The 25,507-nt window shown below is 38.2% G+C and overlaps 2 protein-coding genes across 2 annotated transcripts in view; one reads left to right on the top strand and one right to left on the bottom strand.

Moving 5' to 3' along the window:
* The window catches only part of LOC121382049 (beta-galactosidase-like), a 42,479-nt gene extending 19,325 nt beyond the window's left edge, over nucleotides 1-23,154 (top strand). Inside the window, exons 12-17 of the mRNA XM_041511524.1 lie at nucleotides 1,687-1,773; nucleotides 3,234-3,338; nucleotides 11,939-12,073; nucleotides 13,658-13,755; nucleotides 20,331-20,469; nucleotides 22,128-23,154. Coding sequence (XP_041367458.1) covers nucleotides 1,687-1,773; nucleotides 3,234-3,338; nucleotides 11,939-12,073; nucleotides 13,658-13,755; nucleotides 20,331-20,469; nucleotides 22,128-22,349 — 786 coding nt within the window. The 3' untranslated portion in view covers nucleotides 22,350-23,154. The remainder of the gene's footprint in view (nucleotides 1-1,686; nucleotides 1,774-3,233; nucleotides 3,339-11,938; nucleotides 12,074-13,657; nucleotides 13,756-20,330; nucleotides 20,470-22,127) is intronic.
* A 575-nt stretch (nucleotides 23,155-23,729) lies between these two features.
* Nucleotides 23,730-24,245, bottom strand: LOC121381679 (high mobility group nucleosome-binding domain-containing protein 5-like). The gene has a single exon (XM_041511023.1). It carries the CDS (start codon nucleotides 24,243-24,245, stop codon nucleotides 23,730-23,732), a length of 516 nt encoding a protein of 171 aa, XP_041366957.1.
* Nucleotides 24,246-25,507: the final 1,262 nt, after the last annotated feature.

The raw sequence follows: 25,507 nt of genomic DNA, 5'->3' as shown, positions 1-25,507 counted from the left end.
AAGGCATTTGACCTGATATGCGTATTCAACGATATATAATGCACATTATTGCTTAATATCAACAAGTATAATCGTATAGTTAATTAATAAAACGGTTAAATGTGACGGCTATTATATATAATGGGCGCAGCCATTTTGTACCATCCCAGTGAATACGCCCTCTGGCGAGCAGGTGGTTACGTAATACCTAATGTGTCACGTCAGGAATTAGTCTTCGAACTGAAGAAACAAAACATACCTGATTTTTGTGGATGCATTGCTATATTCTGTAATAATAGTCATCCCAGTAAGCCAGCAACAATTATATATTATATTTAAACAAAATAAACCACCATTGTCAAAGTGTTGAAATAACTGAATTATGGTTTGTACATAAATTAACCCACGTACTGAAATAATAATCGGAGTGTTTTCTTAGTTAATTGGTCATTTTTTTCCATGGCCTGTACCTGTGGTTCCTGATTGGCAGGTGTATATTTAGACGGTCCCCAGACACTGTGTCTAGACACTAAAAAGACTTACCTCTTTTATTAAGATCACAGGGTATTGTGTTAACCGCACGGACATCCCTCTAATCGTAATCGATCAGTCGTCTTGCTTTATTATTGTAAGTAATTTTGTAAAACCCTTGATTAAGTAGACTTTCCCCATCTAAAATCACAAAACTGACCAATTACGTAGTCCCAAAGAAAAGAAAATTATCACTTGGGTATCGTGAGTGGTAACTCCATTTTGTTCTATTGACGCAAACTGAAATATATTAGTTAAATAGTTTATTATACTATCAAGTCATTTATGTTGTTTTACAAGTCAGGTTGATGAAAGCGAAGCGCCTTGTCGTAAATTAGAGCGTTTGTTTACACTATACATAGAGGAGATGGACAGAGCTGACGTCACTTCGCCCCAAGCTATACCACCAGACATGACAAAAACGAAACAAAATGGCTACCCCAGTTAGCAGGAATAATCATGGTTTTTTATTAACTCTAAAATTACACGTTTTTCATTTGTTAAAGTGTCAGTATGTGTTGGTGGTCCGGGTATGCATCTTTCCAACATAAATCTCTTCTTTGAGTTTACTCTACCTTTAAACATTTTAACATCAGATCATGGTAGATTTGAAAAGATTCCTCTACATTTCATTTGCCAAATACAGGTGCAGATTAAGAAGCTTAAAAGAGGGCCTGTAATATCAATTAATTAATTAATTAGTTTGCTGGCATTGAGAAATGAAACTTCTCACCTTGTAAAAAGGCAAGATTAATTACTTTACCAACAATGGGTTGTGCCTAAGGCCCCGACATATATCCATGTCCGTAATACATCTTTTCTGTTTGGCTTAAGATGATTACATTGTATCAAAACATGGTGCACCATCAGAGTATACTAAGATGGAGAATCCTTTTTTGGAATAAATCAATGCATTAAATATGTATGGCAGATGTGAGCAGGACACAAGACTAATAAATCCTTCCTTTGTCATCCTCGCATCGGCCCAACACATTTAATAAAATCATCCACAACTATGGTGAAAATATTGCGCACTCACTTATCTAACAATTTCAGTTTTAGTCACACACAGGGAGATGTAGTGCAAAAAATTTAAATATGGCTAGTATTTAATACTAGTATTAATTTTTAATCACAAATTACCTTCTCTGTGCTCCATACTTGTTTCTTTTACAGTTGTTTTCAATACAAGATGGTGTTTTAAAACTTACGTCTGGTGTTGTGAAGTCAACATATCCCATCAACATGGAGAATCTGGGACAGGTTGGTATCATTTGTTACTCGGTCTTGAAGTCAACATATCCCATCAACATGGAGAATCTGGGACAGGTTGGTATCATTTGTTACTCGGTCTTGAAGTCAACATATCCCATCAACATGAAGAATCAGGGACAGGTTGGTATCATTTGTTACTCGGTCTAAAGACAGACAACATGCTATTTCATCACTTTTCCACTTGAAGTGTGTTTTTTTTTATAAAGATTAATAGAATTTTGCAAGAGATGATTTTATAGTACAGCCGTGTCCGGTATATCGGCACGTCCGGTGATTCGGTGCACTTGGTATTTTGCTTAAGTATGCTTGGAAAGTTGTCATGTTGTCGGTGTTTTTACAAATTAAAATTCAATTCCTTTTTCAATTGTTAATCAAGTATCAACATATTTATTATTTAGGGTACAATTAAAAATTATTAGAATTATCAATAATTATATGATAATTTCAAAGTAAATCATTCACCTAGCTGTTATCGTGTATATAAATGCAAAGTAAGTGAGCCTTATTGATATTAAGAATGTTAAAACCAGTCTAAAAACACGTTTCCCACATTTGTTTAATTATAGTAAATGGTATAATTATTATTATTATTATTTATTGTTGTTATTTTTATTTAAACTGAAAATGAAAACACAGACAAATGCAAAGAAAACAAAAGTTTACCACCTTAATTGACAGTCATTCCAGTTCACAAATGTCACATTGTTACAGAAAATAAAAGTGAAATAAGATCACAATCTACCCGAAAAAAAATCCATGTAGGCATCTTAGCCATGTATGACAATGAACATGTATACATCTGCAGTACTGTGCCACTCAAGAAAACGATTCCGAAACTGATCATGACATGGGTCGTGTGTGATCCTTCATTTTCATAGTAATATTTTCTACAATACAAAACAAAAAAGTACTAAAATATTCCTCGGACATTAGTGTAGCATTTATGGGCTTCAAAGTGAGGTCATGGGCGGTCTGTAAATAGCGAGGTCACCGATCCACATCTACTGCGCCGAATCACCGGACATGCAAATCGTTTTGGATACAAAGTGGGTGTCTACATTCATGTACAATTTTAAAATGTTTATTTACTACAGACATAAAACAATTTGTAGTGTATGTCAGATTATGCACTGCTTCATTGGTGAGAGACACATTTTATTAAGTATTTCACAGTGTTCATATAGAAAATGGTCTTTGAATGCTTAGGTTCGCCAAAACACCAGACAGCACTGTATAGTATAATGTTCTTTTAAGACAGATGGCTTCTTAATGGAGGTTTCCATTTGTGCAGGCTTGACCATAATATTATTTTTATTTTCATTTAGTATTACAGTTACATGTTTTATTTTTATTGTTTTAGAATTATGGTTACATCTTTATTTAGCCTATGTTGTAAAAAAAAGGTAATATGGTTACATTTTGTATTTGTGTATTTTTATTGTTTATAGTATTATGGTTACATCTTATATCGACACACCCTTGTTAAGAGTTACAACAGTGAGATACTGAAAATAGATGGCATCAGAGACCGGGGCTATGTGATGGTCAACAACGTAAGTTTTCAGTTTTTATAATAATTACTTGCTTCTCTGAAAACTTAATGTTCCTCTATATGTAAAACTGACATAAACTGTAATTTAAATGTATATTTTTGTCACCCTAAAACATTCGACCGGTGTTTGGAAAACAGGGTCCAAACTTAAGATTTTGTCACCTTTGGCAATTATAGAAGTTATTTTTTCCATAAGCAAAAAGCTCATCTATGGCAGTTTTGAGATTGCCTATTGCAGTTTTAAACCAATAACTTTGTAACAGTTAAACACAAAATTAAAAGCCAAAATTATTACTTAAACTTAGACAGCAGTAATTTTATCCCGCAGCAACCCCCCAAACCCCCAACAACTGCCATTGGTAAAGACCCTGACCTAAGGTAATTCATATTGCAGCTAAAGTAATTGTCATCATTTCTGCTGTTACGTTTGAGCCATGGGAAAATATATCTTAAGAAGATAGACAAGACAAGCATATATTGAGGATATCCAAATAATGTTCTGCCCATGGTGGTCAATGGAGGTCGGAACTCTCTGACCAGCAACTGGTTGCTACTGGCCGGCCTGCCATCCATTAGATATATATGATGAATAAATGTTCAGTTTTACAGAGGGTCTGGTTTTGAGGGTTTCACAGTAATAGTATAACTATGTGTATAATAATGTCATGAATTTCACACTAAGCTCCTCACCAGCATTCCTAACCAGAATACTGAAGATGGTATTTAGATATTTATATTTTTTAACCCCCATGGTCCTAGTATTTAGGAGTATTATCACAATATATACTGATGGAAAGAAGTAAGGGAACAGATGGAATTGTAGACCAAATTTAATTTACTACTGGCATAGTAATGTTCATATTTTATAAAAAGTTATAATGTGGGTTTGAATGTCAGTAGTGTTGAACTGACTGCCAGTAACATGGTCAACTTGTAACACTGTGTATTGAGGGGTTAGATTTCAGTCATTATAGTCGGTTACTCTTTGTGTGTTCCCTTATTTCTTTCTGTCAGTATATTTGTATTTGTATTATAGTTGCATAGAGAAATACTAGTATTAGCTGATCAGAACTGACCACCCATGTGAGTATAAAAAAAGAAGACATTCTGTCACATTCAGTTCAGGGGGATTTTGGTTGTTTAAAAAATCACAAGTTTCTACTAAACATGTTAAATGGCTATTCCAAAATAAGGATTAACATTACAGGGTATATACTACCAAATCAAATCCCATAGACGACAATAGTTACATATGTGGCTAAAACTCGTACCTGCAACGTATCAACCGACATAAACACCACGAATATAAATACTACCACCCCTTACACTTAAAGTGAATCAGAAAAAAATGTGGGTCAAGCTGCTCGTTTCTGAGATAACTGGTAGCGTCTATGACTACCCTAGTTTCGCACAAAATTCGAGTACTTTTTTTTACAGGTACCCCATACATGTTTCAAGCACAAGGCTACTTGACACATTGGTACTAGATGAAATAAAATTGCACATTTTTTTTACTCAGATGAAACTATTATTTTTTATAACCAACACACTCACATTTATAATCAATCACAGGACTTGTGGTGTTCACTTCTCTATCAAAAGTTCGGTGCACCTCCAACTTTGACCCAGCCGGAAGTTATTTGGTTTAGTACTACCTATACTGATAACATACATTTTTCAAAAAGTGTCCAGCTATGTGTCTTTATGACAACCAGGATCTGGTGTATTCTGACATAAACTGACAACCTCACTGAAACTGTTGTTTCTACAGTGCAACCTAATATAATGTACACCTCAAAAAGCATATATATTGCATATAGTTTTGTACAAATGCAATATGTCATATTAAACAACAAAATGTTTAAAAATAAAAACTCCTGAAGATATTTACTTTCAGTTGGGTGTGTGTACTCAGGTATATATGTAGAGACAACAAAGATAGTCAGAGTGCCTCTACCCCTTTAAAGAATTCCATTAAAACACATGCACTTGATTGACCCCTAGATTGTGAAGACCTTAACAGGCACATCCAAGAAATATCAGTATTAAAAAAATTACACTGTCTGAGGAAGGAAACACAAACATGACTGTACCTGTATGAAGTAATGACTTAATGTCCCCTGAACATTAGTGTTGGGAGGAAATCCTGTATGCTGGGTGTGGGTGTCTTCAAGTTACCAGGTGTGGGAAATTTCAAATCCATCGGCCATGCTGATTTTCATAATGAACCATCAAAACTATTGGCAGCCACCAATATTCCTGACTATATTTTATTTATAGCCTACTGTAGTTGGAGGTTTTTAATAGTTGTGGATATCTGGAATAATCATGCAGCTTTAACACATTTATTTTTGATTAATTACTGAAAAAAAACACCTATTTTTAAATGACAAAATTACCCGAACATCTATTTTCTTGCATTATTTTCTAATCCGGATGAATACAATATGTACATTAGATGTATTCCTACAATCTGTAATCCAGCATTTTATTTAGCTAGTAACATTAGGTAATACAGCTTTAACAATAAAATAAATTATCAACTTAATCCAAGGCAGATAATCAAATCTGAAAAAATTGGTTCTGAATCTAGTATAAACTCAAAATGCTTTTCATGAGAGCTAACTAAGTGATTATTAAGAGAAAAAAAAATGATCTGGAGATCTAAGTATATGTTTAACAACCTTATTGTTATGTACAAATAAGAACAGAAGGCACAATAGTGACAACAAATTTAATTATGTTTTTGGTAAAGTTTTTTCTTCAAATTTACTTTAAATTTTTGCATAAAACTACAAATTTGTCTAAAATATAACTTAGCACCCTATAAATATGTCAAAATGACAATAAAAATCAACTTCTTTACAAATTTGAGTTTTCAGAATTTCATACATAAAAAAATTAACAATTAACACAATGTTAATGGAAACTAAAGACATTAACCCACCATTGGCACATGCTATTTTTAATATAAAAATAAAATTGCTATTAAAATCTTAGTTCAGGTTGCCTATATATAATACCATATTTAAGAGCAGTTGTATATGGCAAGTCAAATACCATGGTAAAAAAGAAAATTATTGAAATCTTTTACAGTATGAATTATAGGCCAAAAAACAACTTTTCTTCAGTGCTAACTTTGATTCAAACTCCATTCAGAGCCATGTACAGAGATTATTTGTCAAGGTCAAGGTCATTGTGAACTTGCATGATCGAGTGATGGCTAATTAATCAACCAGTATATAGTTTAATTAAATAAAATGACAAAATCATAATATTTTTTGTATTATGCACTGAATATGTGCTATAGGATAGGGGTGTATCACTACCAAATCAAATCCCCATAGACGACAATAGTAACATATGCGGCTAAAACTCCTACCTGCAACGTATCAAACCGACATAAACGCCACACGGATATAAATACTACCACCCCTTACACTTAAAGTGAATCAGAAAAAAATGGGGGTCAAGCTGCTGCTGAGTTTCTGTGAGATAACGGGTAGCGTCTATGACTTACCCCTAGTTTCGCCAGTTTCAAAAAATTTGAGTACTTTTTTTTTACAGGTACCCCCATACATGTTTCAAGCCACAAGGCTACTTGACACATTGGGTACTAGATGAAATAAAATTGCACATTTATTTTTACCCAGAGAAAAAACTATTTATTTTTTACAACCAACACACTCACATTTATATACCAAATCACAGGACTTGTGGTGGTTCACGCTCTATATCAAAAGTTTCGGTGCACCTCGAACCTTTCGACCCCCCGCAGGGAAAGTTATTTGGTATGATGTGAATACCTATACTGATAACATACCATTTTTTTACAAAAAGTAAGTGTCCAGCATAACTGTCTCTTATGCAACCAAAGTGATCACCGTCTGTGTCTTCTGACATCCACCATGACAACCTCACTGTGTTCTAAGTGTATTTCTACATAATGACATGGGTCGTGTGTGAACCTTCATTTTTGTAACTAATATTTTCTACATGTCAATACAAACCCGTATTCATATTAAACAACAAAGATATTCCTCGTAAAATTTAGTACCAAGCATTTATATGTTAATTTTCAGTCTGGTGTTTTCATAGTAAACAGCGATGCATATGTCACTGAAACCACATCTAACCCTAAATATCACAGGACATGCAATCGTTTTGCTACAAAGCTGGGTGTCTACATTCACCACTAGATTTTAAATGTTTATTTACTACAGACACAAAACAAAAGTAGTGTATGTCAGATAACCTCTACCCTTGGTTAAAGAATGCCTTAAGTACACATGCACTTGTAAAATGGGTCTTGACCACTATAGATTATGCCAAGACACTTTAACAGGCACATCAAAAAATAATCAGTATTCTAAAAGACACATGCTTCTGTCTGAGGTTCCAGGTGCAACACAACCAATGACTGTAACCTGTTCCAAGCTATTAGTATTGACTTAATGTCCCTGCGAACATACTTGTTTTGGGAGGAAATCCTGGTTATGCTGGGTGGTGGGTTGTAAAAACAAGTTAATGTACCAGGTTTTCCATTTTCAAATCCATCGGCCATGCTGGTATTTTTTCATGGTTACACCATATAACCACATGGCACCCCACCAAGAGTTACAACAAAAGATACCTGAAATTGATTTTTATCAAGCCTACTATTGTGATGGTTGGAACAAAGTTTTAATCAGTTGTTGATAATATGCTGGAATAATCAAGGCTTAATGCAGCTTATGTAACACTGCATTAGTTTTTCTGTTGATTTAAAATATATTTTTTGTCACAAAACTAAAACATTTAAATGACAAAAATTACCCGAACAATCTATTTTCTTGGCATTATTTTTTAATCCGGAATGATAGAAAATATGTTCCATACGCATTAGCTCATCTATTCCTTATTGACAATCTGTAATTGCAGCATTTTATTTAGCTAGTAACAGGTAATACAGCTTTAACAATAAAATAAAATTAATCAACATCTAATTTATCAAGGCAGATAATCAAATCCTGAACAAAAACGATTGGTAATCTTCTGAATAGACCTAAGGTAATCAAAATGCTTTTAATAATTGAGATTTCTGCTAACTACGTTTTAGCCATAAGAAAAAAAATGATCTTAAGAAGATAGATCTATCAGAATATTGAGGATATGTTTATGTTCTAACAACCTTATTGTAACTCTGTACAACAATAAGAACTGGCCGGCCTGGCACAATAGTGACAACAAAACAGAGGGTCTGGTATGTTTTTCACAGTAATAGTATAAAGTATGTGTAAAGTTTTTCACAAATTTACTTTTAAAATTTTGCATAAAACAACAAATTTTGTCTAAAATATAACTTAGCACCCTATTTAATATGTCAAAATGAATTTTTAAAAATCAACTTCTTTACAAATTGGAGTTTTCAGAATATTCATACATAAAAAAGTAAGGGAACAATGTTAATGTAAACTAAATTTAATTACTACCCACTATAGTAATGTTGCTATTTTTAATATAAAAATATAATGTGCTATTAAAATCATTAGTTCAACTGTTGCCTATAACATGGTCACCATATTTAACAGCTGTTGTATTGAGGGTTAAATTTCATTCATTATAGTCGGTTACTCTTTGTGTGTTCCCTTATTTCTTTCTGTCAGTATATTTGTATTTGTATTTATAGTGCTAGACTTTGATTTCAAACTCCATTCAGAGCCATCAGTACAGAGATTATTGTCAATAAAAAAAAGGTCATTCTGTGAACTTGCATGATCGAGTGATGGCTAATTAAAAAATCAGTATAGTTTAATTAAATAAAAATGGCTAAAATCATAATATTTTTTATTATGCACTGAACATGCTGCTATAGGGTGTATACTACCAAATCAAATCCCATAGACGACAATAGTTAACATATGTGGCTAAAACTCCTACCTGCAACGTATCAACCGACATAAACACCACGGATATAAATACTACCACCCCTTACACTTAAAGTGAATCAGAAAAAAAATGGGGGTCAAGCTGCTCGTTTCTGAGATAACTGGTAGCGTCTATGACTACCCTAGTTTCGCACAAAATTCGAGTACTTTTTTTTTTTTACAGGTACAGGTACCCCATACATGTTTCAAGCACAAGGCTACTTGACACATTGGTACTAGATGAAATAAAATTGCACATTTTTTTTACTCAGATGAAACTATTATTTTTTATAACCAACACACTCACATTTATAACCAATCACAGGACTTGTGGTGTTCACTTCTCTATCAAAAGTTCGGTGCACCTCCAACTTTGACCCAGCCGGAAGTTATTTGGTTTAGTACTACCTATACTGATAACATACATTTTTCAAAAAGTGTCCAGCTATGTGTCTTTATGACAACCAGGATCTGGTGTATTCTGACATAAACTGACAACCTCACTGAAACTGTTGTTTCTACAGTGCAACCTAATATAATGTACACCTCAAAAAGCATATATATTGCATATAGTTTTTTGTACAAATGCAATATGTCATATTAAACAACAAAATGTTTTAAAATAAAACTCCTGAAGATATTTACTTTCAGTTGGGTGTGTGTACTCAGGTATATATGTAGAGACAACAAAGATAGTCAGAGTGCCTCTACCCCTTTAAAGAATTCCATTAAAACACATGCACTTGATTGACCCCTAGATTGTGAAGACCTTAACAGGGCACATCCAAGAAATATCAGTATTAAAAAAATACACTGTCTGAGGAAGGAAACACAAACATGACTGTACCTGTATGAAGTAATGACTTAATGTCCTGAACATTAGTGTTGGGAGGAAATCCTGTATGCTGGGTGTGTGGGTGTCTTCAAGTTACCAGGTGTGGGAATTTCAAATCCATCGGCCATGCTGATTTTCATAATGAACCATCAAAACTATTGGCAGCCACCAATATTCCTGACTATATTTTATTGATAGCCTACTGTAGTTGGAGGTTTTAATAGTTGTGATATCTGGAATAATCATGCAGCTTTAACACATTTATATTTGATTAATTACTGAAAAAAACTATTTTTAAATGACAAAATTACCCGAACATCTATTTTCTTGCATTATTTTCTAATCCGGATGAATACAATATGTACATTAGATGTATTCCTACAATCTGTAATCCAGCATTTTATTTAGCTAGTGACATTAGGTAATACATCTTTAACAATAAAATAAATTATCAACTTAATCCTAGGCAGATAATCAAATCTGAAAAAATTGGTTCTGAATCTAGTATAAACTCAAAATGCTTTTCATGAGAGCTAACTAAGTGATTATTAAGAGAAAAAAAAATGATCTGGAGATCTAAGTATATGTTTAACAACCTTATTGTTATGTACAAATAAGAACAGAAGGCACAATAGTGACAACAAATTTAATTATGTTTTTGGTAAAGTTTTTCTTCAAATTTACTTTAAATTTTGCATAAAACTACAAATTTGTCTAAAATATAACTTAGCACCCTATAAATATGTCAAAATGACAATAAAAATCAACTTCTTTACAAATTTGAGTTTTCAGAATTTCATACATAAGAAACTAACAATGTTAATGGAAACTAAAGACATTAACCCACCATTGGCACATGCTATTTTTAATATAAAAATAAATTGCTATTAAAATCTTAGTTCAGGTTGCCTATATATAATACCATATTTAAGAGCAGTTGTATATGGCAAATCAAATACCATGTAAAAAGAAATTATTGAAATCTTTACAGTATGAATTATAGGCCAAAACCAACTTTTCTTCAGTGCTAACTTTGATTCAAACTCCATTCAGAGCCATGTACAGAGATTATTGTCACGGTCAAGGTCATTGTGAACTTGCATGATCGAGTGATGGCTAATTAATCAACCAGTATAGTTTAATTAAATAAAATGACAAAATCATAATATTTTTTATTATGCACTGAATATGTGCTATAGGGTGTATACTACCAAATCAAATCCCATAGACGACAATAGTAACATATGTGGCTAAAACTCGTACCTGCAAGTATCAACCGACATAAACACCACGAATATAAATACTACCACCCCTTACACTTAAAATGAATCAGAAAAAAATGTGGGTCAAGCTGCTCGTTTCTGAGATAACTGGTAGCATCTATGACTACCCTAGTTTCGCACAAAATTCGAGTACTTTTTTTTACAGGTACCCCATACATGTTTCAAGCACAAGGCTACTTGACACATTGGTACTAGATGAAATAAAATTGCACATTTTTTTACTCAGATGAAACTATTATTTTTTATAACCAACACACTCACATTTATAACCAATCACAGGACTTGTGGTGTTCACTTCTCTATCAAAAGTTCGGTGCACCTCCAACTTTGACCCAGCCGGAAGTTATTTGGTTTAGTACTACCTACATACACTGTTATGTGAATTACGGTCCTCTGACATTGTAACTAAAATAATGATATGTTTAAAGAAATTTAGTTACCATTCGCGATTTGATTTTTTTCATAGCTTAGAATAAGATGCATATCTGTTTATTGTGATATATGTTTTGTGATTAATAACAATATCTATATTTCTATTTTAATTGTTACATATTTGTGTGTTGTTTTTTTTTAACAGAAAACTGTTGGCGTATTGATGTATTATGAAAATCATACTTTGCCAGTGTCTGTCAAACAAGGTGACACACTGGATATTTTAGTGGAAAATGTTGGTAAAGTTTTTTTTCAACCTGGACTCGACCCAAATCAGAAGGTAAGTCTTTCTTGGTGAATTTCCAGTCACTATGGAAACGATTTAAAAATGTAGGACTTTTGTCATTAATGTTTAGACCATAATTTACAATATATGTCAATCATGGTTTCACCAGATACGGTATGGTACAGTTTTAAAATATAGCACTTAATTTTATTTGGTTACGCATTAGTGGTGGTGTTCTGTTGATTGATTATCTTAAAAAATTTATCAGTTAGTTTCTAGTCATATGATGATTGGTTGTGAAATCCATACTCAACTGACATGAAAAATTATAATTAGTTGTTATCTATATATTGTATTTTGAAATATTAACAATTTGAAACATTTTGTTTGACAATGTATTATTGTACAGCCAAATTCAGTCTGTTTTAGGCAAACTAAATAAAACGTTTTGAAACAAACAATTTATCGTCTTTAACATTTGGCAAATTTGTTATAAAATAATATTTGCCAAAGTCAATTTTAGTTCATATTAGATTTTGGTGAAACTCTGGTATTAGCTGTTGTACTAAGAATAGAACAGCATTATGAACAGACAACAATAGCCTATAATTAAAGAAATGGAAAGGATATAAATGTATGTTTATATTTAAAGGAATATATATTTAAAAGGCACCTCAGCACATTATTAAACTTTCATTATTTGGTGTCTAGCTTATGATTATTTTAATTTGATTGAGAGAAGGAATGAAGAAATGTTTTATTTAATGACACACTCAACACATTTTAATTATGGTTGTATGATGTCAGACATAATTATGATTAAGGACCACACAGATAATTACTGCAATGCAATAGGCTAAACTTCCTGATTAACAGCAAGGGATATTTTATATGCAACATCCTACAGACAGAATAGTATATACGATAGACTTTGTTACACCATTTGTGGAGCACTGGCTGGAACAAGGAATAACCCAAAAGTCACGTTATTAGGCGAGCACTTTACCACTGGGCTACGTGCAACCCCCTTGATTGAGAGAAAGAAAGAAAATGGAATGATGTTTGTTTAATGACACCTCAGCACATTGTCCTTGTTATAGTCTACAGTGTAAGAGGAAACTTCACCACCACATAGACTATGTCTACTGACTAGCAGCTAGTGCTCGTTTATACGCACATTCCCACCAAACATGATGATGTATACATGTGTCTGATCTATTAGAGCAGCGGGACGCTGCCCAGTGGTAAAGTGCTTGCTTGATGCAGTCGGTCTGGGATCAATCTCCGTTGGTGGGCCCATTGGGCTATTACTCGCTCCAGCCAGTGCACCAAGACTGGTGTATCAAAGGTTGTGATATGTGCTATCCTGTCAGTGGGATGGTGCATATAAAAGATTCCTTGTTACTAATAAAAAAAAGTAGAGGGTTTCCTTTCTTAGACTATATATCAAAATTACCAAATGTTTGACATCCAATAGCCAATGATTAATAAATCAATATGCTCTAGTGGTGTTGTTAAACAAAACACACTTTGACTGATCTATTAGGTTTTAAACACTGGTTAGGGCAGTGTACAGTGTATTATATTTGTTTCTGTATTTTAATAATATTTAAACCTAAATCTGTTTTTATATTTCAGGGTATAGTCAGCAATGTTTCTATTGCTGGAGATATTTTGATCAACTGGGAAATATTTCCACTGTATCTAGAAAATATAACAAACTCCAAACATAACAAGTAAGTTGATCACTACTTTTTACTAGTAATTTCATGAGACACCGTTCTGAATTGTGTTTTAGTCACCAGGATTGTATTGCCTCTATACTAGATTCTGATATTCAGAGCCATTACCTAAACTTGGCTACTGTCTTCTTTTTTTCAAATGAAAATGCCTGAATCTGGATAACATTTATTCATATACGGTATGCATTCGGATCAAATAGGTTTCTGAATGAATTGCTAAGCATGTTTACATGAATTATAACTAATATTGTGAGTAAAATGTTGGAAATACATGGTGAAAAGTTTTCAAGTCAGTTCATTTTATCCTAATGTCTCCAATTTGTTTTGTCTCAATACGCAGTTGACCCCCATAACCACTCGTCCCTGAAGAATTGGCTTCTGTTTCGATATATATTTGACATCTGGAAATACATTTGATTTTTGATACATCAGAGTCAATTATGCAACAAATATTATGTGGGATTGATTATTTCTATAGCCATTACCTGTCCTCAAACAAGGGCACCTCCCCCCCACGCAAGTGGTCTGGTCCGAACATCCCAACAGCCAATGGGATGGCCTAAATTCTTCTACTGCATACTGCTCTCTAGTTCCGGTCACATGACTGTAACTTCCTTCTTTTTCTCTTCGCTAAAGGGTCTGGACGTCCTTTTGCTTGGCTCTGTTTGGAGTCAACTTTTTTTATAAGACCTTTGGTTTTGTATTTGTATTTGGGTGAAATGTCTTTCACCTTTGTTTTCGTGACCTTTCGTATGTCTTTTCGCGTATTTCGCTTGACTTTTCAAGCGTTATTTACATGAATTGTTGGTATATTGCCGGTTGTTGTGTCGGACGCCATTTGCAAAATGGCGTCTTTGTTGACCGGCTTTGTGTTTGTGTCATGGATTTTTTCTTTCTCTTTCACAGATTGAAAACTTATTATCATGTCGGATGTTAATGTTCAGCGACAGGTACGAGCGTGTTTATGCTGTAAGAAGTTCACTGCAGGCGGCGACCCTCATAATTTATGTCCAGGTTGCCGTGTTCCGTGTAGCCTCTCTTCGAGATGCGACCTGTGTTCGGGCCTGTCTAATGTCGAGTTCGCGGCTTACTTGAAGGTGGTGTCGGCGAGAACCAAGAAAGTGGAATCTTCGGCGTCAATTGCGGACTCCGTAGCAGAAGTATTACGTTCGATGCTACCCACTATGCTGAAAGAGACTATGGCATCGATGGCGACCTTACCAGAACCGGCGGGTTTGGGGTCAGGTCCGGTTCCAGTCCCCTCTTCGGGGGGTGCGGCTCCAGGATGCAGGACTTCAGATGACAGGCCTGCGGTTCCTATGCAGCCATCTGACAAGCCGACTCAATCAGTTAGACGTTCCACGGCTTCCAAGGATCACCGATCTTCAGCGGGGAAGTCATCTTCGGCGCAGCGGAGCCGGGACCGGAGCCGGGACCGTAGCCGTTCCCCACGACCTGCACGGCTCCCTACGGGTTCCGTGGATCGGCAGCGCAGACCTTCTATTGAGGCTTCCGAGGGTTCTCGACGGGACCGTCCACGGTCCGGTTCACCAGTGGCTTCTGTTTCGGCAGATCGATTAGCCTGTGCTCGAGTGCTTCGAGACTTTGGAGATGCAGAGCCTACAGCGGTTTCTATCCTTGATGAGCCTGACTCTCCTGACCATATGACTATGAGGGATTGCTTGGCGGTCGTCTATGACATGTTGCCGTCCTTGCCACATCCACCAACGCCGTCCAAGAAGGGACCGACACCGATGATAGCGACTGATGTCCCTCCGGAAGATGTGGTGATCCGTTCCTTGGCAGCCAGTACACTCGTATCCGAGGTGGCGACAGATTTAGACCGCACCTTTAAAGACACAGCGTCCTTCGTCGCCTTTCTGTCTTGGAATCACCGTATGTATCCAGTGTTTGACATGCCCTTTACAGATGGAGCTCCGTCTTTGGATGAAGATGTTCACCGTCTTGGAAAGTCGTCAACTGTGGATTTGACGGACAAACAAGTACAAGCCATGGATACTGCCCAGAGACGTTGCTTGCTGCGATGGCCACCCAGGCAAAAGATGCACGGTGCTACGCGCTGTTTCAGCAATCGGCGCAGATGCTAGCTTTCCTGACGTCTTCGGTGACTTCGATGTCTTCGATGTTGATGCAATACCGTCGCCAGGCTTATCTGAAAAAGTCCACTTTGGATTTCCAGCATAAGAAGGAGCTGTTAGCTCAACCGTGGTCCGCAACGAAGCTGTTTGCAGGCAAGGTTTCTGATGTGGTGAAGGCCAATGATAAGGACCAACAGTCGACAGCAACTTATTTCGATGTTGGAATCCACTAAACGAAAGTCTACATTCACTCCACAACCACCATCTAAGCACTGGAGAGGTTCCTTTCGAGGTCAACCTTCTCGACGGTTTCCGGACAGACGACCATCCGGTCCTCCAGCTCGGACCCAGGGGAAGCCTGGTCGACGTTGACGCCAGCCAACAGATCGTGGACTGCTCAGATTGCTTCAACCTACGCCCTCCCCTGATTTTGAACCAGAACAACGATTCGGTTTTGACGCTTCCGGTGTGCAACACACCGGTCGGAAGATCCATGGTCGGAAGTTTACTTCGCCGTTATTGGCGAAACTGGCAGACACTTTGCCAAGATCTGTTTGTTAAGTCGATCTTGAAGACAGGGTATCGTCTGCAATTGTCTGCCATCCCTCCATTGACCACTTCACCTCGAGAACCGCGGCATTCCGTTGCGCAAGTCAAGGTTCTACAGGAGTCCGTCAACAAACTGGTGGAGAAGGGAGCCGTTTGCAGCATTTCGGAAGCACACTTAACACCCGGCTTTTACTCGGACATCTTTCTCGTACCGAAGAAAGATTCTCCGGAGCTGCGAATGATCCACAACTTGGCGTTTTTAAACGACCACTACCTGTCTCCTCCTCCGACCTTCAAGATGTTAACGTTGCGAGATGTCATAGCCGTGATCAGACCGGGGGACTGGCTTGCCTCGCTAGATCTCAAGGACGCCTACCTGCACGTTCCGATGCATGCCGATTTTCATCACTACCTGCGGTTCGTGCTACAGGGTCGGCATTACGAATGGACAGTCCTGCCCTTTGGGATATCCATAGCGCCATGGCTGTTCACCAGAATCACGACTCCGATGTCCCGCTTCCTGCATCGCAGAGGTATATCCTTTTACCCGTACCTCGACGATTGCCTGATGAAGTGTCACAGCAAGACAGGGCTGACTGCACATGTTGCCTTCATCATGGACTTTCTCAAGCATCTGGGTTGGATTATCAACATCGAGAAATCTCGACTGGCTCCCACGCAGTCTCTACAGTTCATAGGCGCTTGGCTTCGACCCGACCTGGGCCTCGTTCAAGTTCCTTTAGACCTTTGGGAGAAGATCCCGACCATGATTGCCATAGCCCTCACTGCTCCAATGACCTTCCGCAGTTGGCAGAGTCTCCTGGGTCTCCTCACTTCCGCCCAGGATTTGACACTCAGAGGTCGTCTCCAGTTGCGGCGCTTGCAGATGTTTCTCAACCCGTTTGTTCGTTTCATCAAACCGGACTTGATCATCTCACTCCCGGATGATCTACGCTCCAGCCTGCAGTGGTGGCAGCTCCGATCGAACGTCTTAGAAGGTGTCTCTATGCGGGCCTTCATAGCCACTCATCACCTGTTCGTCGACGTGTCACTGGCAGGTTGGGGAGCCCATCTAAGCAACCAGACTACTTCAGGGCGAACTCGGACTCCACATCAACCTGCTAGAGTTGTTGGCAGTCTACTACGCTATCCTTCATTGGCGACAGATGTTGACAGAAGCCTCTCTCATGGTGGCCACAGACAGTACTACCGCGGCGGCTTACATCAATCGTCAGGGCGGAACTCACTTCAGCAGTCTGCTGCAGTTGACTTATCGTCTCTACAAGCTGGTTGACGAAATTCCATTGCAACTTCGGGCTCGTCATATTCCAGGGGTTTCCAATGTACTAGCCGACACATTGTCCCGGCCGTCGTCTCCACAGCCGACGGAATGGATGCTCCATCCGGAAGCGTTTCGATGGGTGTGCAACAGACTTTGGACAACAGATCTTTTCACCACACAATTCAACCATCAGCTGAGGGTTTACGTGTTTCCGGTGCCGGATCCAGAAGCTCTGGATCTCGACGCATTGGCCATCAGCTGGGAACAGATGGACGCATACGCTTTTCCTCCACCAATCCTCCTTCCAAGGGTGCTGCAGAGGTTTCAGCTGTACCATTGTTGCCTGTTACTCATTGCTCCGATGTGGCCATCCAGGATGTGGTATCCAGATCTAATATGTCTTGCCGATCCACATCCTTTACCGCTGCCAGACTGGGATCATCTGTTGCTGCATCCCACGTCAAGACTATACCATCCACGTCCGCAGTTGTTCCAACTGCACGCGTGGACTTTATCTCCAAGAGTTTGAGGAAGAAAGGTTTTTCTTCACAGTCTACGGCGGCCATTTTGAAAGCGCACAGATCATCTACTACTGCGGCTTACAACGTCAGATGGCTTTGCTTTCACCGATGGTGTGTCGGGAAAAAACTCAAACCTCAGACGATTCAGATACCTCATCTTGCTGTATCTGCGGACCACTTTACGATTGAAGGGGTCTACCATCGCTGGGTACGTTTCGGTCATCGCTACTGTTCGTGATGTCACTACTGGAACGAAGTTATTGGGTATTCCTGAGATCCATAAGATGATCAAAGGGTTTCGCCTTGAAGATCAAGTACACCGGTTTCGGCCACCAAGATGGGACCTGAATCTGGTGTTACGAGTGTTATCGACCGCACCTTATGAGCCGATCGAATCCTCTTCCCTGCAAGATTTGACGCGGAAGACGGTGTTTTTACTCGGTTTTGCCATGGCTGCCCGTGTCTCAGAACTCCATGCTCTTGATGTAGACTTGGTACGTTTTCACCGAGATCGGCGTGCAGTCAACTTGGGGTTACTCATGACCTTTGTTGCAAAGAATCAGTTACCAGACCAAGCGCCTCGCTCGTATGTTGTGCAGGCCCTCTCCTCTATCGTTGGTCCGGCGGACGTTGAGGACTTGGCGTTGTGCCCTGTTAGAGCCCTGCACCAGTACATCGAGAGGACCAGATCTTTTCGACAACATCGTAAAAGACTTTTCCTCTCCTGTTACCAGAGTCGGTTGAGGGATATTACCAAGAACACGGTGGCCACCTGGATCCGGTCTTCTATCCTGACCGCCTATCAGAAGGAGGGTTTACCTGCTCCGTCTGCTTCCAATCCGCATGAACTCCGTGCCTTGGCTGCCACGATGTCCCTGCACTGCAACACATCCATTCAGCACATCATCACTGGCTGTTTCTGGGCTACGGACTCCATCTTCGCCAACTATTATCTGAGGGATGTCTCCACAGAAGACGTTGAGGGGTTCCATCATCTGGGTCCGGTTGTTACTGCACAGACTCTGTTGAATACAAGCCGTCCTCGTCGCCGTTGATGTCTGTCTGATTCTGGGCTGCATACCGAGATGTCCACCGAATCGACAGGTGAGGATTGCTTAGACTTTTGTTCTTTTGCACAGTTCACGCACTGGTGCCGGAACTTTTGTCTCGATAACCTTTACCCTGCACTGCATGTGGTTATTTGTTGTCGTTATTGAACTAACAGTTATTTGGTGTACTAGACAGAAAACACTCGGGGGGGCTTGTTCTGTTCAATGTTCTGACGGATGCACCTCATTAGGTTGTCGCTTGTTATTGAAACAAATAACACTTCAATACGTGAGGGTTACCTAACACCTGCATCCCTGGTGGCTACGACTTCCCACCTGTCAGAACCAGCATGAGATGTGGCAGCCGCTTCCTGGTCCTTGTTCTGGGAGCCGTACCTGCCACTGCTGACGGATGCCACCATTCTGGTTGTTGTTACTAACATCACCTGCATTGGTCTGTGACGGGCATCCCTAGGAGGAGGGCTTACCAAGGTTGGCCTTATTCTTCCACTAGTCAGCCTCTTTCCGGTTGGGGAGTTATCACAAGCATCTACGGATCTCGGCACCCACCACCATCTGTTGAATGCTGCCCTTGTTTGAGGACAGGTAATGGCTATAGAAATGGAGAAAACTTGGAGTGTTTTCTCTTTTATAGATACATTACCTGTCCTCAAGATTGTATCCCGCCTGGCCTCCCCGCTTCCTGTTCTCCGTGCGATGCGCTCAGGGAAAAAGAAGGAAGTTACAGTCATGTGACCGGAACTAGAGAGCAGTAGAAGAATTTAGGCCATCCCATTGGCTGTTGGGATGTTCGGACCAGACCACTTGCATGGGGGGGAGGTGCCCTTGTTTGAGGACAGGTAATGTATCTATAAAAGAGAAAACACTCCAAGTTTTCTCCAATTTGAAATTATTTATCACAACTAAAATGTAAAAATAGTTCAGTGTGGCAATTGTAAATAATGTTTTTATGAAAGTACTTACAGCCTCAACATGATTATTATTATTAGTTTAGGAGTTAACCTAGTCAAAGATTAAGGTTGGATTTATCTGTTTAAACTGTTTTCAGAATGTCTAGTCAAAGTCAGCCACATAAAAGACAAAATGGAGGCAACTGGACAACACCAACCTTTTATATAGCATCATTTAAACTTCCTAGTGGTGCTGAACCCAGTGATACATTCCTAGACCCCCGGCCCTGGGGTAAGGTAGGTAACCTCTCCATATCATAACTTGTTGACTGGAAAATAGAATCTCTCCATATCATAACTTGTTGACTGGGAAATAGAATCTCTCCATATCATACCATGTTAATTAGGAAGTATAATATTGCCAAATCGTAGCATGTTGACTAGGAAATAGAATCTCTTCATATCATACCATGTTAATGACGAAATATAATATTACCAAATCATAGCACGTTGACTGGGAAATATAATCTCTTCATATCATACCACGTTAATTACGAAGTATAATATTGCCAAATCATAGCATGTTGACTAGGAAATATAATCTCTTCATATCATACCATTTTAATTAGGAAGTATAATATTGCCAAATCATAGCATGTTGACTGGGAAATAGAATTCCGTAATATTATAGCATGTTGACTGGGAAATAGAATCTCATCATATCATAGCATGTTGACTGGGAAGTATAATTTCACCATATCATACCATTTTAATTGGGAAATATAATCTTGCCAAATCATATTGTGTTGAGTGGGAAATAGGATCTGTCCATATCATATTGTTATGAGTGAGAGATAAAATTTGGAATAATTCTTACCTTGGTAATAAGGTACAGTGAAACCAGCCAAGTTTCATAGTCCCTTGTTACTAAATTCTAAAATGCGACCCTCTAATAAGGCCTCCGCGAGTCCAAAATATTGGGACTCAAGTACTCGAGGGTCAAACTCTACCTGGACCCGAGTACCTGACACTTATACTTGATGATAATGAGACTAAGGAATAAAGTAAAATAGCATTATGCATCTTAATTCCAGCACTGAATATGGATGCCAAATCATGTCATTGTATTGAATTCCACACATTCTCATAGCCCTATAATGTAACTGACTGCAAGTATATGGCAAAATGACGTCAAAAAATATAATTAAATGGGAGTGCTCTTTCTTGCACAGGTACTCGAGTCCTGTGAACAGACGCGAGTCTTGCTCTAAATTCTGCCCAGATCCCATCTAAGTTGGATAAATATTAGGTCCCCAGCATAATCTGGTTTAGACAGGTTTTCCACTGTACTATCTCCATATATCATGGCATGTTGACTGGGAAGTAGATGTGGAATAATTGAAGAGTTTAGGCGCAAAATGCGATATATCCATTTTTAATTTTCAGTAAAAGTGATTTTTTTAATTGGCGTATATCGCGTTTTGATAATAAAAAAAACCCCGGGATTTACCCAATACAATTTTATAAGGATCAATCGCGTTTTGTGGAAATCAGCGGGCCGACGATTAGCCCTTACTGACATACAATAATGGCTTTAACTAAAAAAAAGAAAGAAAATGGTTTATATCACGTTTTGTGCCTGAACTCTTCAATTCTTACCTTGTGATAGGTAACATTAATTTTCAGAAAAGACCATGAAAACTGCTATGTGCTGTCTTATCATGTTTTTTTTCTCACAATTTGTATGCCAAAATTCCTAAAAAGTTTGCAGTATCTTCAAATGTAAATAACATCAAGTAGCTAAAAAAAATTGTAACTACCTAAGTTACAAGAACTGACCACAAATATATTTTAATTCATGTAAGTATGCACAGCACTAATAGTGGTTAATTCTTAACTGAACAAATCCATGTTTCATTTGACATATTTTTTTACCAATACGAATCTATTTTCAGGGTCAAGTTTTCTTAAACAGTTTCAACCTGGGTAAATACTGGCCGTCCAAGGGGCCACAAGTGACTCTGTACGTGCCGAAGAATCTTCTATCAACGTATCCTCAAGAAAACAAACTTCTCATCCTGGAACTTGAACATGATCCATGCGTTACCATGCCAACCAACTGTACCATGAGGTTCCTCGATAAACCAGACTTGGGAAAACCAGACCTATTGTTGTGATTACTTTAGAAATGTTGGTCATCAAAGATTTTAAGAAAGGTCTCATTTGAAAAACTTACGATTTAGCTTTGTTTGTTGAATGTTACATAGTTATATAATTCATTTATTTTTTTAATGAAAATGTACTTACTTACCTTTGCTTGACACCCAATAGCCGAGGTGTTTTTAAACATTCATTCATTCATTCATTCATTCATTCATTCAGAATTTGCCAATTTTTTAAAAAGCTTTTACATATATAGAGTGAATCCCCTATAAACCAGACACCCAAGAAAAACCAATATCAAGGCAACAAGTATTATTTAGATGATTTATTTTATATGGTACGGTATACAATCATGTAAATATATAGTCAAACCTGTCTAAGCGGTCACACAAGGGAGTAGAAAAAAGTGGCCGCTTAAGACAGGTGGCCACTGAGTACAAGTTGCCACTGAGTACCAGTTGCCACATATATAGTCTTTAAAACATTTGTTGTTGTTTCTTGTTTTACCATCTGTACAGGCTAATCAACGGATACGTGCTTCACAGTTGACTATAAATCAACTTTTGACATGCCGTTGCCTTCAGAAATAATGCAAATGGAATGTATTAAATTAACCTTTCCCAACAAGTTTGTTTTAATTTTCCATTTAATTATTTAATTCCTACTTCATCGGTGTATGGTCATAGTAAGTGAACCTACAAATGTCAAGCGTAGCCTGCCCAGTGGCAATTAGATGCATTCCAGAGTCATACTTTCTTAATTGATACACAGTAGAGATGTTAGGACTGAATGGGTACTAGTATTCTTGAAGGTGTGAAGATTGGCTATTTGCTGCACCTTATTGCTCTTGTTAAATATCCCTTTTTATATAATAGTAAAACTTTACTGTGGCCACTTAATACAGGTATTTTAGTGATTTGGGATCTGATTTAGGTGGCCGCTGGCCGCGTTAGACAGGTAACCACTGAATATAGGTGGCCGCTAGAATAGGTTTGACTGTATATATATTTTTTGCTTTTAAATTTTAATGTTATACACATGTGTCTTAATACTAAAGTGAAAAAGCATTGATGCTATATTTTTAATACTTTGTTTTCTTTTTCTTTTATAGTTGTTATTTACTTTGTAAATAAAGGCTTGATACTAACAAACTCTGTTTGAGTGGTTGTTTTGAGTGTGATGGATCATATGATCTATCGCCCTAGATGGTATTGGGTTTTCCCCATGACTTTGTTATTTACTCTCTTCTATAGGACTTTGGTACCGGTATATACCATCCTCTATGGGACTCCAGTGTGTACCATCCTCTGTGGGACTCTTATAATACAATCCTGAGACTTTGGTGTGTACCATCCTCTATGGGACTCCAGTGTGTACCATCCTCTGTGGGACTCTTATAATACAATCCTGAGACTTTGGTGTGTACCATCCTCTATGGGACTCCAGTGTGTACCATCCTCTGTGGGACTCCAGTGTGTACCATCCTCTGTGGGACTCCAGTGTGTACCATCCTCTGTGGGACTCCAGTGTGTACCATCCTCTGTGGGACTCCAGTGTGTACCATCCTCTGTGGGACTCCGGTGTGTACCATCCTCTGTGGGACTTTGGTGTGTACCATCCTCTGTGGGACTCCAGTGTGTACCATCCTCTGTGGGACTCCAGTGTGTACCATCCTCTGTGGGACTCCGGTGTGTACCATCCTCTGTGGGACTTTGGTGTGTACCATCCTCTGTGGGACTCCGGTGTGTACCATCCTCTGTGGGACTCCAGTGTGTACCATCCTCTGTGGGACTCCAGTGTGTACCATCCTCTGTGGGACTCCAGTGTGTACCATCCTCTGTGGGACTCCAGTGTGTACCATCCTCTATAGGACTCTTATAATACAATCCTGAGACTTTGGTGTGTACCATTCTCTATGGGACTTTGGTATGTTCGATTGTTTATGGGACTTTATGTACAATCCTCTATAGGACTGGTATGTTCAATTGTCTATGGGACTGTGGTATGTACCATCCTCTATGGGAAAGTTTATGTAAAAGATCTCTTGCAGCTTTTCTGAAAGAGAAGCAGGTGTCCTCTCAGTTTCTCTCTTGACCAAGCATTTCATTTTCATTTCAACTTATTTTCGTGCTTATATCCAATTAAGGTTCAAGCACGCTGTCCTGGGCACACACCTCAGCTATCTGGGCTGTCTGTCCAGGACAGTGGGTTAGTTATTAGTTGGTTAGTGGTTAGTGAGAGAGAAAAGGGTGTAGTGGCCTTAAGAACTCGCTCTGGGTTGGAGCCGGTACCGGGCTGCGAACCCTGTACCTACCAGCCTGTAGTCCGATGGCTTAACCACTACGCCACCGAGGCCGGTACTTGACCAAGCATCTAAGCAGCCATTTAAATATATTATTAATATCAGTTTCTTGATCTTTAAAAATAAACCTGAGTGTTTTTTAATATGGAAAATATCAACAGAGTCTACGTTAATTGGTATTTATCGAGGCTCTGCTGAGAAAAAAGAGTAGCCCATGAAGTGGCAACAAAGGGTTTCCTTTCTATATATATGTGGTCCTTTACCATATGTCTGATGCCATATAACTGTAAATAAAATGTGTTGAGCGCGTCGTTAAATAAAACATTTCCTTCCTGATTCACAACAAAAATAGCTACAAGTATGTGCACATAGCTTGAACATAGAATGTGTTACCTCTGGCAGTTTGAAAGGTTAATTTTAAGCCTGCCTGCAGCAATTGTAACTCTGACACTTTTGCAACAAATAAACAAAGTAAAATCGTAAAATGAACACTTCAACCGATGACAATAATCAGTGAAGCTCCTGACCTGGCAATTCATGTTGCTGCTAATGCAACTGCCAGGGCTAGCTCTGCCATACGCCAAATTTACCAACTGCAAATTTCAGGAACAATTGGCAAATTTTATTTTGATTTGGTGGAAACATTTCATGTAATAATTGGTATATTGTTGAAAAAGAACAGTGGATTTTGCATATTTAAAAATAATTTGGCAATTGGTTTTACTTAACAAGAGCTATCCCTGATTGCCATTGGTGTCGCCAGTTAGTTTGAGCGGTGTGTACATTTTAAAGCTTATCTTATGTTCAGTATGACATAACCAGTCACTGTAAACAGATGCCCACGGTGACGGTATGGTCTCATTATTACTA

The sequence above is a fragment of the Gigantopelta aegis genome, chromosome 9, assembly GCF_016097555.1.
Source record: "Gigantopelta aegis isolate Gae_Host chromosome 9, Gae_host_genome, whole genome shotgun sequence".
Lineage (NCBI taxonomy): Eukaryota > Metazoa > Mollusca > Gastropoda > Neomphalida > Peltospiridae > Gigantopelta > Gigantopelta aegis.
The sequence above is the reverse complement of the archived record's forward strand: the minus strand, read 5'-3'. Positions and strand labels throughout refer to the sequence as shown.

What these genes read in the sequence shown, in the direction of transcription:
- LOC121381679 (XM_041511023.1), bottom strand. Translation starts at nt 24,245, where the DNA reads ATGGTACACACCAAAGTCTCAGGATTGTATTATAAGAGTCCTATAGAG.